Consider the following 16,722-nt stretch of genomic DNA (forward strand, 5'->3'; position numbering starts at 1 on the left):
GATTGAAGAACTGTGGAGCTTCCAAGGGGCAGGTGGGCGCACAGTGTTCCTGAGGCCCAGCTTGTCTGGAACTGCGGAGTTCTGAGCAGGCAGAGGAGGGCCACTGGTTCTGTAGGCCTAATGGCTTGGAGTGGCGTGGCGCCAGAGTCCCAGTAGCTCCAAACATAGAAGGGGATTTTCAACAGATCCTGAGGAAGCTTTCAAATAACACTTGAAACACAGAAATATAGGAAAATGACAAAACGAAAGACCAAATTACAACCTCAAACCTCCAGCCCATCTCAAGAAACCCTAGGAGCGATGTATATAGAAGAAAATATATCCCATTTACCTCATATATCGGACACAATAGCCACTGAAATTGACAAGCAACTCCAGGAAGCTTTAAAGAAATTCAAACTCGAAATAATCTCCCAGATAAAAGAAGAAATGATAAAAGAAATGAAAGAGATTCTAAATATATCTAAAGAAAACACAGATAAAAAATTGGAGGAACTAAGCAAAAAGATAGAATCCCTAGACGAGCAATATAAGAAACAAACAGAATACATAATGCAGATGCACAGAGATATACAGGAAATAAAAAACTCCACTGAAAGTTGTAAAAACCGCCTTAATGAAAGTGAAGATAGAATTTCAGACCTTGAAGACAGGATTGCAGCTAGTGAACAGGAAAGGAAAGATCTTTTGAAAATAACAAGGAACCAGGAAACAACAATTCAACAACTGCAAGACGATGCATAGAAGAATAACATAAGAATGATAGGGATTAATGAAAGAGAGGGAGACAACATGAAGGATGTCAGGAGGATATTTAGAGAAGTAATAGCTGAAAATTTCCCAAGCATGAGATCAGAAACTGACATCAGGATCAGTGAAGCATATAGAACTCTAAACAGTCATAACCAAAATAAAACTACACCCAGACATATAATAGTCACCATCCCAGAAATCCAACACAAGAATAGATTATTAAAAGCTGTCAGAGAGAAAAGACAAATCACTTATAAAGGAAAACCTATCAGAATCACAGCAGACTTCTCAGCACAAACGATAAAGTCAAGAAGAGCATGGAGTGAAGTATTCCAGATCCTAAAGCAAAATGATTTCCAACCAAGACTGATATATCCTGCAAAACTATCATTCAAAATAGATGGTGCAATACGATACTTCCATGACAAAGAACAGCTGAAGAACTTCATGAACACCAAACCAACCCTGCAAAAAATATTGAAAGACAGTTTAGATACACAAAGGAAAAAACCACTAAGCAAAGCAAATAATTAAACAGAACCGAAAGATAAAGATGCAACAGCAGAGAGATAACATTCCTACAATTAACCAGCATTTAACAGTAATAACCATTAATGTAAATGGTCTCAATGCACCAATCAAAAGAAACAGACTAGCAGAATGGATCAAGAAACAAAATCCAACCATATGCTGTTTACAGGAAACCCATCTAACCCAGAAAGATACTCACAGACTGAAAGTCAAAGGATGGAAAACAATTCTTCATGCAGCAGGAATCCAAAAAAAGGCAGGAGTAGCCATTCTGTTTGCAGACAACGTGAACTTTAAACCAACAATGACCATAAAGGACAAAGAAGGTCACTACATACTCGTAAGGGGAAAACTCCAAGAGGAAGAGATAACTATCTTAAATATATACGCACCAAACTCCAGAGCACCCAGTTATATAAAACAATTATTAACAGAAATGAAAACTCAAATTATCAGTAACACAATTGTAACAGGAGACCTTAATACACCACTGACACCAAGGGACAGATCAACCAGACAGAAAATGAGCAAAGAAATAACAGAACTGAATCACACCTGTGAACAAATGGGTTTGATAGACATATACAGAATGTTCCACCCAACAACATCAGAATACACATTCTTCTCAGCAGTACATGGATCATTTTCTAAAATAGACCATATATTAGCTCACAGAACATATTTAAGCAAATGCAAAAGAGTTGAAATCATCCCTTGCATATTATCGGATCATAGCGCTCTGAAATTAGAAATTAATGACAAAGGATACTGCAAAAATTCCGCAAACACATGGAAACTAAATAACACACTCTTGAGTAATCAGTGGGTCACAGAAGAAATTAAAGAAGAAATTAAACAATACCTAAAAGAAAATGAAAATGCAGATACAACTTACCGGAATCTGTGGGATGCAATGAAAGCCGTTCTGAGAGGAAAATTTATTGCACTGAGTTCCCACATCAGGAAAACAGAACGAATACAAATAAATAATTTGATGCTACACCTCAAACAGCTAGAAAAAGAAGAGCAAGTCAAGCCCAAAGCCAAAAGAAGAGAGGAAATTATAAAAATCAGAGCAGAAATCAATGCAATAGAGACTAAGAAAACAATCCAAAGAATCAACGAATCAAAGAGTTGGTTCTTTGAAAGAATAAATAAAATCGATAAGCCCCTAGCCAACCTTATTAAAAAAAGGAAAGAAAAAGCTCAAATTCATGCAATAAGAAATGAAAAAGGAGAAATCACTACAGACCCAATAGAAATACAGAGGATCATCAACACCTATTTCGAAAACCTCTACTCTCAAAAGTTTGATAACACAGAAGAAATAGACAGATTCTTAGAAGCATATGAAGTACCAAAGCTAGATCAAGAGATATAAAACTGTTGAATAACCCAATCTCTGCTAATGAAATTGAGAATGTAATTGGGTCCTTGCCCACCAAGAAGAGCCCAGGCCCAGATGGATTCACTGCAGAATTCTACAAGAAATATAAAGAAGACCTAATGCCGACACTCCTCAAACTATTCAATGAAATTGAAAGGGAAGCAATCCTTCCTAAGTCATTCCTGGAAGCAAATATTACTCTAGTACCAAAACCTGAGAAAGACCCAACTATAAAAGACAACTATAGACCGATCTCCCTAATGAACACAGATGCAAAAATCCTCAATAAAATATTGGCAAATAGGATCCAGCAAATCATCAAGAAGATTATACACCATGACCAGGTGGGATTCATCCCAGGAATGCAAGGATGGTTCAACATACGCAAATCAATAAATGTAATCCACCATATCAATAAAGCCAAAAATAAGAATCACATGATCATCTCTATAGATGCAGAAAAAGCCTTCGATAAGGTCCAACACTTATTCATGATAAGAACTTTACAGAAAATTGGAATAAATGGTCTTTACCTCAATATAATAAAGGCCATTTATGACAAACCAACAGCCAGCATCATACTAAATGGCCAAAAATTGAAAGCCTTTACTTTAAAGTCGGGTACAAGACAAGGATGTCCTTTATCACCACTCCTATTTAATACAGTACTGGAAGTACTAGCCAGAGCAATTAGGCAAGAAAGAGAAATAAAAGGGGTAAAGATAGGAAAAGAAGAAGTTAAATTATCATTGTTTGCAGATGACATGATACTCTACATAGAAGACCCCCTAAACTCCATTGAAATACTCTTAGATACAATAAATAAATTCAGTAATGTGGCTGGATACAAAATCAATACTCAGAAATCAATAGCATTCCTATACACGAACAACAAAATTACAGAGAGGGAAATAAGAGAAACTGGACTATTCACATTAGCAAGAAAAAAATGAAATATTTAGGAATTACTCTTACGAAAGAAGTGAAAGACTTATACAGTGAAAATTATAATACACTGAAAAAGGAAATTGAAGATGATCTCAGAAAATGGAAAGACATCCCTTGCTCATGGATAGGAAGAACAAACACTGTGAAAATGGCCATTCTCCCAAAACTGTTATACAGATTCAATGCAATCCCAATAGAAATACCATCAACATACCTTATAGATCTAGAGAAATCACTCCTAAATTTCATCTGGAACCAGAAGAGACCTAGAATCGCAAAGGCAATTCTAAGCAGCAAAGACAAAGCAGGAGGCATCACAATCCCTGACTTGAAGTTATACTACAAAGCAACAGTAGTAAAATCAACATGGTATTGGAATCAAAACAGAGCTGAAGATCAGTGGAATAGATTAGAAGATACAACCACAACTACGAACACACTCACCCACCTTATTTTTGATAAAGGAGCCAAGCAGGTTCACTGGAAGAACGACAGTCTCTTTAATAAATGGTGCTGGAAAAACTGGCTCTCCAATTGCCGAAAACTAAAGCTAGACCCATGTCTATCACCATGTACTAAATTAAAATCTAAATGGGTCAAAGATCTGAATATTAAAACAGAAACACTAAATCTATTGGAAGACAAAATAGGTAGAAACCTTGGAGACATAGGAGTAGGTAAAGAATTCATGAACAGGACTCAAACCGCACGGGAAATACTTCCCAGAATCAATAACTGGGACCACTTCTTATTAAAAAGTTTCTGCATGTCAAAAGAAATCTCCAGCATAGTGAAAAGAAAACCCACAAACTGGGAAAAGATTTTAGTGAACTCTCTCTCAGACAAGGGCCTCTTGTCTAAAACATACAAAGAATTAAAGAAACTCAGACCTCCGAAATTCAAAGATCCAATCCAAAAATGGGCATCTGAGATGAATATGCAATTCTCAGATGAAGAAATGCAAATGGCAAATAAATACATGAAAAAATGCTCATCATCTTTGGTCATTAGAGAAATGCAAATTAAAACCACACTGAGATACCATCTCACTCCTGAAAGAATGGCCAGGATCAAGAAAACCGACAACAAATGCTGGAGAGGCTGTGGGGAAAAAGGAACTCTCCTGCACTGCTGGTGGGAGTGTAGACTGGTACAGCCTTTGTGGAGATCTGTCTGGAGATTTCTCAAAAAGTTGGGACTGGAAATCCCATTTATTCCAGCTATTCCACTTCTAGGCATATTCCCAGAAGAACTGAAAGCATCATACCACAGTGATATATGTGCACCTATGTTTATAGCAGCACAATTTGTAATCGCCAGATCTTGGAAACAACCCAAGTGCCCATCAACTGAGGAATGGATAAAAAAGTTGTGGTATTTCTATACAATGGAGTATTATTCAGCTATAAAGAAGGATCACATTGAGATATTTATCAATAAATGGGCGCAGCTTGAGACCATACTCATAAGTGAAATAAATCAATCTCGCATGTGTGAATACCGAATAGTTTCCCTAATGTAAGTAATGATTCAAATATATAAAAATATGTGGTAATCATGATTCCCCATTAGGTAGCCTTGAAGCCTTATAAAGTTTTCACTCATTAATTAGAAAGGCTTAATTCTGGGCTTCTTGATATGAAAATATTTGAAGCTAGAGTATATGAAGTTTTACCCAAATATTTCAAGGAAAAAGACACTATGGTAACTACTATTAAGTCAGGTTATAAGGTGGTGAAGTACTAGGTTATTGAAACAGTCATGCTGTGACCTCTATTGTTATATTGTTATGTCCTGTTTTATCTCAATCTCCCCCTTATTGTTTCAAAAAAAAATTATTTAGTCATTTCTTATGTTTGTCTTAATTAAAGAAAAAATTCAAAAAAATTAGGATATATAAATAGTAACTCTTTTCGATTTCCTATTAACTTGTTTTGAAGTCCTGTAGTACTCCCACGATCTTGTTTTGACTGATTAGACTCTGTTCCATTCTATATGATAGTATCAAGTTTGAAGACATAGGCAACTACTTTGAAGACAATAAGATTCACTAATATACCCATTCTGGTTTGACTATTGTCTTCTTTGGAAGTCCTGTAATGTTTACAATGCCTAAGTTTTATTGGTCTTGTTCTCTACTGTTTTGTCCAACTTTATAATATCTAATAAGATAGACAATTCTTTTTAAGGAAACAAGGGACAACGTTGATAACCATTGTTGATAAACTTGTACTCTGTTCTACACCATGTGCTATGTCTATCCTTGGTATTGACTGACAGCTTTGTTTTGCCATATTTGACTGTATTCTTCCCCCCCCACAAAGAAAGTAATAAGCACTAAGGAGTAATAAAATCCGAGATGTGTAAATTTTGTTGTAAAAAAGAGAGGGGAAAAAAAAAAAGAAAAGAAAATGTACTTTAAGGTTAAAATGTTAGGAAATAAAAGTCACTGCCTAATGATGAAATATATTTTATTGGGAATAGGTAATATTTCCAAAACATTGCCCTTAGTAACACACCATGCCCCAATACACACACACACACACACACACACACACACACACACACTCACAGGTTGCAAACAAAAATGATAAAAATATCACAGTAGGGAATTTTTAATTTTATTTGTTTATTTTTCTGTCTTTTTGAGATAGGGTCTTGCTATGCAGTTCAGGCTGGCCTTGAACTCACTTTGGGCCCATGATGGCCTTGAACTCACAGTGCTCCTCCTGCCTCAGCCTCCCAAGTGCTGGGATTATGGGCATGTGCCACCATGGCCAGCTTATAGTAGAGGATTTTTTTATTTAAAGAGAAAAAAACAGAAAAAAGTGTAGAAATAATACAGAATTTCAGAAAAATAAACAGTAAGAAATCACTAGTTGATAAGTTACATATTGTCATCTTAGAAATAGTTGTTCAAGTTATAAAATTAAAGCATACAAGGTGACATTCAAATAATGACACTGCAAACAGTTCTGCTCAGTGATTCAACAAAAACTTAGTAATATGGTTATCAGTCCTACACACTTGTTTTTTATCTTAAAGAGGGTAATATTAAACATGACAAAACAGAACAAAATAGTTCATAAGGAAACAATTTAAAGAAACACAGATTTCAAAGCAAGTCCACTGGAGATCTTCACTGTCTATATTATTGTCTCTAGTTTTCTTCCAAATAGTTCTCCCCATATTCACACACATTGAATATATACTGAACATTTTAGAACTAATAAAGTCATTACAGGATGATGAATGTATTTTAGGTCTTCAAGACCTGATTTTGGGGAAGTCAATAATGACTACCATAATGTTTCTCAGTCTCTTCGTAGTAGCTGTCTTTATTTTTACGTATGCTGAAATTGAACACAAGAGACTAGACTAATATCACTCTGAAGAGTGAATGATAGTATTGCTAAATTTTATATGATAATGCTACAGAATTAGCATTGGGTTTCTTAGTGTCTCTTCTTCTTCAGAGTATCTGTTCATTACATCATGTATTATATAATCTGCTCCTGTAAATAGTTTAGAAATTCTTCCCATGTGTGAATCTCTACATATATATCTATCCTTTGTGTATTATAGGGAAAAACAGATCAAAACAAGACAACAAAACAAATTCCTAGAAAAACATGAAATGAAAAAAACATATAAGACCACAATATTAGGCAATCTACAGTAGTTACTATGCTCTCTCTTGTTATTTTTAATAGAATTGTCCACATCTTCAGGCATTATATAGTTAAGCATTGTATTACATAGCTATTTTAATAAAAACATAACTTTGAAGACATTGTAGGACTTGAAAGCAGTTAATAATCAAAACCAGAATGGGTATCTTTTACATCTTGTCATCTTCAGAGGAGTTGCCTCTACTCTTAGACTTGATACTATCAAGCATACCAAATTTGAATAAAATCAGTTGAGGCTAAACAGCAGTCTAACAAACCAGCTTCAAATAAGATCAGTCATAGTAAGACAATGTAAATAATACAGAGTTTCAGTTTAAGTAAATAGGAAATTAAGGATAGTTACTGTGGTATAACTTGCTATTTTTGGGTTTGATGTCTGTGCCCTCAAATCTAATATGAGTAGACAGACCGGAACAAAATATAATCAAACTAAATAGAGCAATAAGACTACTGTGACTTTTATATCCTGATACACTATTAACAATGTCCTCTGCCTTCCTTTTTAGGCAGTTCCTCCCCTTTCCCTTTCTCAGGGTGCTTTGTATATTTTGGGTCCCACTAGCTCCTTTAGTTTTTAGATTAGGGGGCAATCCGTTATCTATCTGAGTGTTGCTGAACCTTTTTTGTTACCTCTGAGCTTGATCTCGAGCTGTACTCCTTTATTTACTAAAGTCACAAGGTTTTCCTTCTTTCCAGCTGTGTAGTTCTACACTGCCCAAAGTGTCATAGCTTTCCAATCTATCTGTGGCTGCTGGACGAGTTGTCCCTATTTCTCTCTGGTTTCCTGTCACATATAGCATTGTTTTCTCATCTTTGACTCTCAGTTTATTAATCCTCTTTCAGGTTGAGTGTATTTCCTATTTAGAGCATCTCTATGGATCCTGCCTCCTAATCTACTCTGCCTGTGTTTCTTTTTTGTTAGCGTATCAAGGCTATCTATATTAAAATTATAGCTTACCGTCTCTGCCTCATCTCTGATAGTCTATTCTCCTGCTATTATTTGTCTACTTTACTCCTTCATTCCACTGTCTGCCCTGTTTATTGAGGCCTCTTTCCACTGTTGCTGGAATCCTGGTATTTTTTCTTCTTTCTCTCTGGAACGTATATCCTTCAGTATTTTTTGTAGGGTTGGGTTGGTGGCCATGAATGCCCACAGTTCCTCCTTGTCTTGGAAATATCTTGTTTCTCCATTAATTTTGAGAGAGAGTTTTTCCGGGTATATCAGTCTTGGTTTGAGGTTATTTTCTTTCAGGGCTTGGATAATTTCCCCTCAGGCTCTTCTTGATTTGAGAGTTTGTGCTGATAAGTCTGTTGTTATTTTGATAAGTTTTCCTTTGTAGGTAATCTGCTTCTTTTCTCTGGCTGCTTTTAATATTCTGTTCTTGTTATGGATTTCTGGAGTCTTGATTATCATATGTCTGAGTGTAGATCTGTTTTGGTTGTAGGTGGCTGGAGTTCTGTATGCCTCATTTATCTGGATATCATTTCTTTTTCCTATGCTTGGGAAGTTTTCCTTTAATATATCTGTGAATAGTCTTTGTAGTTCATTTGTGGTTACTCCTGCTTCTTCACTCACATTTTTTATTCTTAAGTTATAAATCCTCTTGTCATCGTCTAGTCTTTGAATTGTTTCTTCCTGGTTCCTTGTTTTTTTAAGAGGTCTTTTCTTTCACGATCACACATCATAAATCTCTCTTCAAGTTTTGAAAGGCTAACTTTAGTTTCTGTCAAGGCATTTTGCCAGCTTTCAATGGAGTTTTTAGTTTCCTGGTAATCTCTTTGATCTATTTCATGTATTCTAGGTTTTGTTTATATTCTTCATCAAAGGTTTCTCTTCCTTTTCTGAGTTTCTCTGATCTTCCATCTGTGTTCTCTTAGGGGGGCTTATCATTTCTTTAATTAATCTTTTTATATCTTGCCTCACTTGGATCAGAAGTACAGCTTTAAATTCATCTATGAGGTCATGAAGGTATTTATTTATGTCTGCTGATGCTGTGTCTAATATTGCATGATTACTGCACTGGTTCTCTTCTGTATTTACCTCTCCTGGGCTTATTTTCCCAGGGTCAGTGGCTGGAGGTTTTTTAAAATTTCTATGTCTTGCCATGTTTCTCATTTCTTTCAGATAGGTGTGCCCTGGGATTCTCTGGGTCTTTCTGAAGCATGCTGACTGGGATTTTGCTGCCCTCCCCAATTTTCTGTTATCTGAGGTACACGCAGGGACACAGGGACAGTGCAGGCTAGCCTTGAGCCTCTGAGCCAGTTGACCCACAAGTTCCTTCAGCAACTTAGGCTGTACCTTGTGGATGTCACAGAGTCATGGTTACTGGGTCTCAATGAGAGGCATAGCTCAGCCCCATCAGATCCCACCAGTCCTCTCTGTACCAGGGGTGGCCAACTGACACTGCTGCAGCACCGGGCTCTGCCCAACTCCAAGATGTCCTCCAGCCAGCAATAGCAGCCACGGGACCCAATCCCCAGCACTCAGCATGACTTGATGCAGTTCTCCATCTTGGCTCCCCTCCAACGTATCCTCCCGTCAAGGGCCTGGGCCTCATCGACTCCCGTTATTAGCAGCTGCAGCTTCAGTGCAACTTTGGGTTGTCTGACTCCAGGGTGTGCCCAGCACAGTGCAGAAAGGAGGTCTCAGTGAGCTTGTCGGCCCTTCACCTGCACTATTCCTTCCTCTTCCTAATTTTATTTTTCCCTTTGGTTTCCTCCTGGGTTAATAAGAATCATTCTTCAACCATCTGGCCCTCTCCATGTTGTCAAATTCTGGCATCTGAGCTGTTTTCCCTGCAGAAGTTCTCTATCCAGCTTCCTAGCAAGCCGCTATTTTTTCTCCTATAGTAGGGGATTTTAATACTGCATGCTGTTCTTGACTTGAAAGTTTGTGTTGAGAAGTCTGCCATGATTCTGATGTACTTTCCTTTATAGTTGATTTGTTTCTTTCCTCTGACAGCTTTTAATCTTCTGTTGTAATTCTGTTCTTATTGTGTTTCTGGAATACTGATTATTGTATTCCTGTGTAGTTTTATTTTGGTCATGGCTGCTTTATTTCATGTATGTCAGATTCTTTATTTACACTTGGAAAGTTTTCTAGTATTATTGGTGTGAAGAGTTTTTTTTTTAAATGGCATTTGTACTGACTCCAGATTTCTCATCAACCCCAATCTCTAGGAGAGATCTGTTCCTCAGGGATATCTTTTAGATGTAGATGGTTCCTTATAGCTATCCCAAGAACCTACCTTCTCAATTTGTAAATGATGCAAAATTTCTGTTTAGCTCAGCATCCAATGCTTTGGTACTGGGCTACAGTGATGATTAGGACCTCATACAACCACAGTGTTATCACACAGAGGAGAAAAACCATTTATATGACATCCTGGCTAAAGTAGTACAGTTAGTAATAACATTTGTTTCAAGTACAGTTTAACCACAAACTATGACCACCATTAGCTGTTACCTTCATTCACAGGAGCAAAGTCTGAGGTTATATAGCAAAATCAAACGTATGCAGTGATTTTCCCCTTAGTGGAGTGATTTTTACCCTTTTGTGGAAGAGTGTGGGGGAGTAGGGGACAGACTACAGTGATAAATGAGGTCAGAGATAGTAAAGGTTGGAGATCAAAGGATGGTCACTGGAATTTTGGGAAATCAGAGGACACAGGAAGCAAACAATGAAACAGAATGTGGAGAAGGGCAGAGAATGAATACTCACTTTGAAATTTAAATGCAAGAAGTAGTTGAAGAGAGAAACAACATCAATGAAAGAAAATGAAAAAGAAACACATGAAGCCTAAACAGTGAAAAACAGAAGAAAGAAAGAAAGAAAGAAAAAAAGAAAGAAAGAAAGAAAGAAAAAGAAAAAATGAAAAAGAAGAGAAGAAAGGAAGAAAAAGGAGACTGGAGAGAGGAGAGGAGAGGAAAAAACCCTCCTCAAACATAACCATAGAATGCAAAACAAAATGATGTCCAATCAGACATACAAGGAAGAATAATGGTAATAAAATAACTCTGGTGTTTACAGCTTTACGATAGTGTCTATGTGAAATCTCTGTGCTAATGTGAGATGTGCCGGATCTGGAGCTGATCTTGGCATCTGGATGTGGGGGCTGAGTCTGGTCTTCTGTTGGAGGAGCTCTCCCGAGTCCCACTGCTGGCTTCTCTGCTATTGCAGACACTTCTGCGTTGCTGCTTTTGCTGATTACTCTGCTGTCCAAAGGTGTGTGTGTCCCATATGCCTAGCTGTTTTCCTGGGTCTCAGGTTCTGGTCAGTCCACTTGCCAAAAGTGCGCGTCCTTACACTTGTCTTGCAGACGCTGGCATCCTGGGGACAATGAAGGAAGCACAGACCACGACTCAACCTTCTGGAAAACACCACCCTCCTAAGGCCTAATCCAACCCCCCCCCCCATTGGATATCAAACTCAGGACCTTGCACTTTCCAGGGAGGCACATAGGCTCCTGAGCTATATCCCTGGCAAACTAATCTTTAATAATGACTCTGTTCAACAACTGGGTCATGTCTGTCCTAGAAACTTCACAATTGTACTTCTGAGTTGGTATCAAGGGTTTGGCTCCAGCACCAACCTCTGTACTTGCTGTAGGCTCCCTAAGTAGGGGGCTGTGTGAAGCTTCTCTGGGGGGAGTCTAATTCTGGCTCATGTCCTCTCCCATAGGCACTGACCCCAATTACTCTCCTGCTGCTTAGATAGTGTCATTCATAACTTGCAAACACTATCATCTTCTTTCCTTCTCAGTCTCTTCACCTTGGCATTTCAGCAATTGGAATTTCCCAAGGCGATGCCTCTGAGGACATAGTTCTGAAGCATGCCTCAGCACATGCCTTCCCTGCCTGATTCTCTTTTTGCTATGCTAGAGATGAAATTCAGTGTCTCACATATGGTAGGCAAATGCTCTACCACTAAGCAACACATTCAGCCTCTAGCATACACCTTTGACCAACAGCATCACATCTCCTCGGTCACTCTGCCAAGTCCTGATGGACATACCATGTGAGTTGGGCTCCACCTTTTATGTCCAACCTCAAGAATGCAGGCACAGGTCCCTCTGTTTTTCTAAAGCCCTGGATTCTGATCAACTGAGAACAGGAGCCAGATGGTAAATGCTCACCATCCTTCTGAGAAGTCTTTAGTAAGCTTCTCAGGGATCCCAATGGTATTGCATGCCTGGGAGCCTGACTCCTACAGCAGTGGCCTTGATATTACATCTTTATATTGAGTAGTGTTCCCGGTGCTGGGACAAAACTGCCTGATATCTGCAACTTAACAGAGTTTTATTTTGGCTCATGGTTTCAGAGGCTTCAATCAATGGTGAGCTGGCTACAAGGTAAAAACATCAAGGCAGAAGGGTCTGGTGGAGCAGAGCTGCTAACTTCAAGTCAGCTGGGGAGCAGAGGGAAAGAGGGCTAGAGAAGTGGCCAGAGATCAAGTGTGGCCCCCAGGATCATGTTTCCATGACCAACCCAGGCACACAAAGAAGTGTGCTTTACTAATCCCCTAGGGGTCTCTCAAGACAGCAAAGTTGACAGTCAAGATAAGCCATTACAGTCATATTGGCTTTTCATGTTTTCTTATCTCGCTGCATCAATTTCATCACTCCTGATTCTTAGGACCATCTTTTAGAATAAATTATCTGCATCTTCTGTCAGGGTCTTCTTTGAGGATTTAGGAGAGAGCTTCCACTAAGTTCTGATCCTATTTGTTCCCCATGAAAGAACATTCTACTTCTCTTTCCACATTTTCTAAGTAGAGCATAACCAAATGTTAAAATGGAACTTGTCTTATAGTAGTTGTTGGGCTTAAAATAGGTGATCTTGCTCGTTTAGTCTCTCTGAGAAGGAAATACCCAGGCAGCATTAGATGTGCAAGATACATGGTGGCTGTCCATATCTTCAGGTCTCCATCAAATACCACACATGTTAGGTCTATGAAGGTTGTGTTTGTACTGAAAATGTACAGATATTTTCCTTACCATAATTCTCTAAGTAATACAGTATAACAACTATTTATATAGCACTTACAGTGTGGTTGGTGTTACAAATCATCTAGAGATGACTTGATATCTGCAGGAGATTTCATAGGACATAAGAAAACTCTATGCCTTTTACAATAAGGGATTTAAGTGTCCTTAGATTTTGGTATCTGTCAGGATCCAGGAACCAATTTTGCAAAGATACCTAGGGATGACTGTATTGGAAAAACACATATGCGGGACAGAGCAGGAGGGAGAAGACACATGGTGTACAGGTATACCTCTTCTGAATCAAGAAGACAAAGGTAGATGGGGAAGAAGAGTTCCAGACAGCAGAGCAGTCCTGAGTGAGTCCTGGGGGATGGTGGAAGTTTCACATTAGAGGGACCATTCATCAGGTGGAAACAGTCCAGCTCTAGTGATTCCACAATGCTGGGAGGCTTGTGGCCTTGGACAGAGCACTACAGTGGGTCCCAAGGTGTGGAGACTGCAGATTGTCATTTAGTTATGCGCCTGGATCTTAGTATTTCACCTTCATGCTGTCACAGAGATGGGTGTCTCTACATAGAAGTAGAGGCTTTGGACCATCTTTTAGGATTTTCTAGTCAAGGATTCTGCCACTTCTGCCCAAACTGATGGGTAGGAGAGTGGTTGGGAGAGATCAAAGAGAAAGGGTTTATCCACTTCAAGCAAAGGAATGTTCTTCTGGAAAACTCTCTGGAGAGCCTGGTATGTGTCACCTGTAGTGTGGGGACATATGTGAGCTCAGAAATGGCTACCTATGAGCCAGATGTGGTGGGAGGTTGTCAGATCAGCCTTCCAGAGCCCAGTGCCCTGCAGGTCTGTGTGAGCTGTGCTGGGGCAGACCTATGCACAACCACGCTGAAGGGTACAAGCTTCACAGGCTAGCCAGGAAGACACAGGGAAGGGAAGGGAAACCCAGCAAAGGGCTTTTCCCTGTCCATAGGTTTCTGGGCATGGGTCAGGATGGTCAATGGGAGAGCACAGCAGGAAGGGATTAAGTTGAATAAGATTAGAGTTACTGTGCTGGTTACTTTTCTCTCATTGCTGAGACAAATTAGCTGATAAACAAAATGAAGGAAGACAAGGTTTATTTAGCTCACAGTTTGTGGAGGTTTCAGTCCATAATCTGCTAGGTCCAAGGCAGGGTGGCATGGCAGAGGGCAACAATTCATGGTGGCACAAGACAGCAAAAGTAACAAGAGCAAAAAGGGTGGAGCATATGGAGAGAAGACTATTTCTGTCCTTTATATTGTATGTAGGCCACACCGACTTAGATTAGAGCACTCACACCCATAACCCAGCATTAGACCGATGAATCATTCACAGACTCTAGAAGCCTGGTCACATGACCACATGAGGCTTTGGGGGGACATCCAGACACAAACCATAACAGTTAACGTGTGATTATACTGGGTTTTGTAACACAAACCCAAAGATTCATTTCACACCTGGAAGTGACAGAAAAAGGTATAAAATCTGCCCTAGTTTCTTCCAGAGGATAAAAGAGATCAGATAGAATAATTTTAAGAGCCAATAGCGTGGGAAAAAAGCACTGTTTCATGATTTTCCTTCATCAAGTAGTCCAGTGTGTTAAAAAAAAAATTTAACTGGTCAAAAATACCGTTAACTACAGTAGTCTAAAACACTTAAAAACACAAACAAATAAAGCAGCCCAACTTAAATAATACAATTGACAGCGCCACAATCCCACTTTGTGTGTGTGTGCCCACGCGCTACCAGGGATTGAATTCAGGGCCTTCGCATGGAGTTACATTCCCCAGTCCTTTTTATAAAGTAGCCTGTGAGACAAGAGTCCGAAATACCCAGGCTGGGCTTGAATTTATGATCCTGCCACATCGACCTCCCAGAGCGCCCCTGTGCTCAGCCCCATCACTCACTCCATCTTTATCCTGGTAAATCTTTATTTCACTTGCATTGGAAAAAAAGAGTATTTCAGGCGGGACTAGAAGAGTCTTTGAGAAGTCATTAATTTATCTTCTTGTCATAAGAGACACCGAGGAGGGTAGACACATTTGGGGCTTAGGAACCACGAACCTAAGCGCGCTTCTAGGAGGAATCGCCTGCCTGCCTGCCCGGCGAGTGTTTTCCAAGAGCGCTGGGGGCCCCTTCGAATCCGGAGCCCCAGAGCTGTTCAAAGTTCTTCCCAACGCCCCTCCCCAAGGCTTCCTCCCGCGCAGAACCCGAGCCACCCCCATCTGGCACTACAGGAGGACGCGCACCCCATCTCCAGCGTCCTCGCCCCGCCGCCCACTCGCGCTCGTGCTGCTCCCCGGCCTTGCAGTCTGCGCTGCCCGGACCCCAGCAGCCCCGCGGCCCCGGCGTCGCGTCAACCGCCTCGGCAGCTGCAGCGGCGAGGCCGGCAGAGGGCGCTGCGGCCCGGGCGGCGCAGGGGGCGCGGGCCGGGAGGGGGCGCCCGGGCTCGGCGTGTGCGTCTCCCCGCGGCCAGGAGGGGTGCGCGCCCGTGCCGCCCCGCGCCGCCCGCCCGGCCGCCGTCACCGCGGACGAAGCTCCGAGCTCGGGCTGGGCGGCCCCGGCCCCGGCCCCGGCGTCTCTTTGTCCGGGCGAGGCGGGCAGCGCCGAGGCGGCCCCGGCCCGGCCCCGGGTCCCCGCGCTCGGAGCAGCGCGCCCGGGCGGGGCCGCGAGGCGGGCGCGGGCCGGGCCGGCGGGGGCGGCGCCGCATGTCCAGGTGCGGGCGCCCTGGCGCTGCACCTGCGCCCTCGGCCGGCGCCCGCCAGTTTGCGCGCTCGCGGCCGCGGTCCGGACCGCGGTCGGGGGAACTCCCGCCGGGGAGCAGCGGCGGGCGGCGGCGGCCGTGGCGGCCGGGACGCGTGACTCCGCGCGGGCAGCGCCGGATCCTGAGCGTCGCGCTCGGCCCCGCCTGGCCCGGGCGAGCGGGTCCCGGCGCGGGGCGGCGGCCGCGGGCGCAGGTGCGGAGAGTTGGGGGCCCCCGGCGCTGGCGGCCGCTGTCGTCAGAGCGCTTTTCCTGCTGCGCACATCACCTGCTCGGCGCAGACGTCGCCGCTCTCGGGCACCTGCGCGGGCTGCCGGGCTGCACACCGCCGTTCACGTGGCAGGTTAGTTCCAGCGGGCCCCCACCCGCCCGGCTCTGGGTGATTCGGTCTGTGTCTTCGTCTTAATCTAGTATGCATGTGTTATTTCCTTGGATCTTTAGGTTGGAAAACAGTGGAACGGCATGTTCCATCCATTTGTTTTTTCCTCCATCATCATCATTCTCCTCCTCCTCCTCCTCAACATCTTTTTTTTCTTTTTCATTCTGAGGCTGTGCGCAGAAAGAATTGCAGACACCCAAGTCATGTTACTACCATTCTATTTTAAATACAAACACAGCAAGAAGTACGCTTGGCAGGAT

The 16,722-nt window shown here is 41.5% G+C and overlaps 1 protein-coding gene across 1 annotated transcript in view; it reads left to right on the top strand.

Moving 5' to 3' along the window:
- Positions 1 to 14,078: 14,078 nt before the first annotated feature.
- The window catches only part of LOC134472012 (spidroin-2-like), a 179,954-nt gene continuing 177,310 nt past the window's right edge, over positions 14,079 to 16,722 (top strand). The window contains exons 1-2 of the mRNA XM_063232817.1: positions 14,079 to 14,147; positions 15,403 to 16,426. Coding sequence (XP_063088887.1) covers positions 14,079 to 14,147; positions 15,403 to 16,426 — 1,093 coding nt within the window. The remainder of the gene's footprint in view (positions 14,148 to 15,402; positions 16,427 to 16,722) is intronic.

Source organism: Cavia porcellus, unplaced genomic scaffold (assembly GCF_034190915.1).
Source record: "Cavia porcellus strain 051 isolate PalLab524CR breed Dunkin Hartley unplaced genomic scaffold, mCavPor4.1 scaffold_21, whole genome shotgun sequence".
Classification (NCBI taxonomy): Eukaryota; Metazoa; Chordata; class Mammalia; order Rodentia; family Caviidae; genus Cavia; species Cavia porcellus.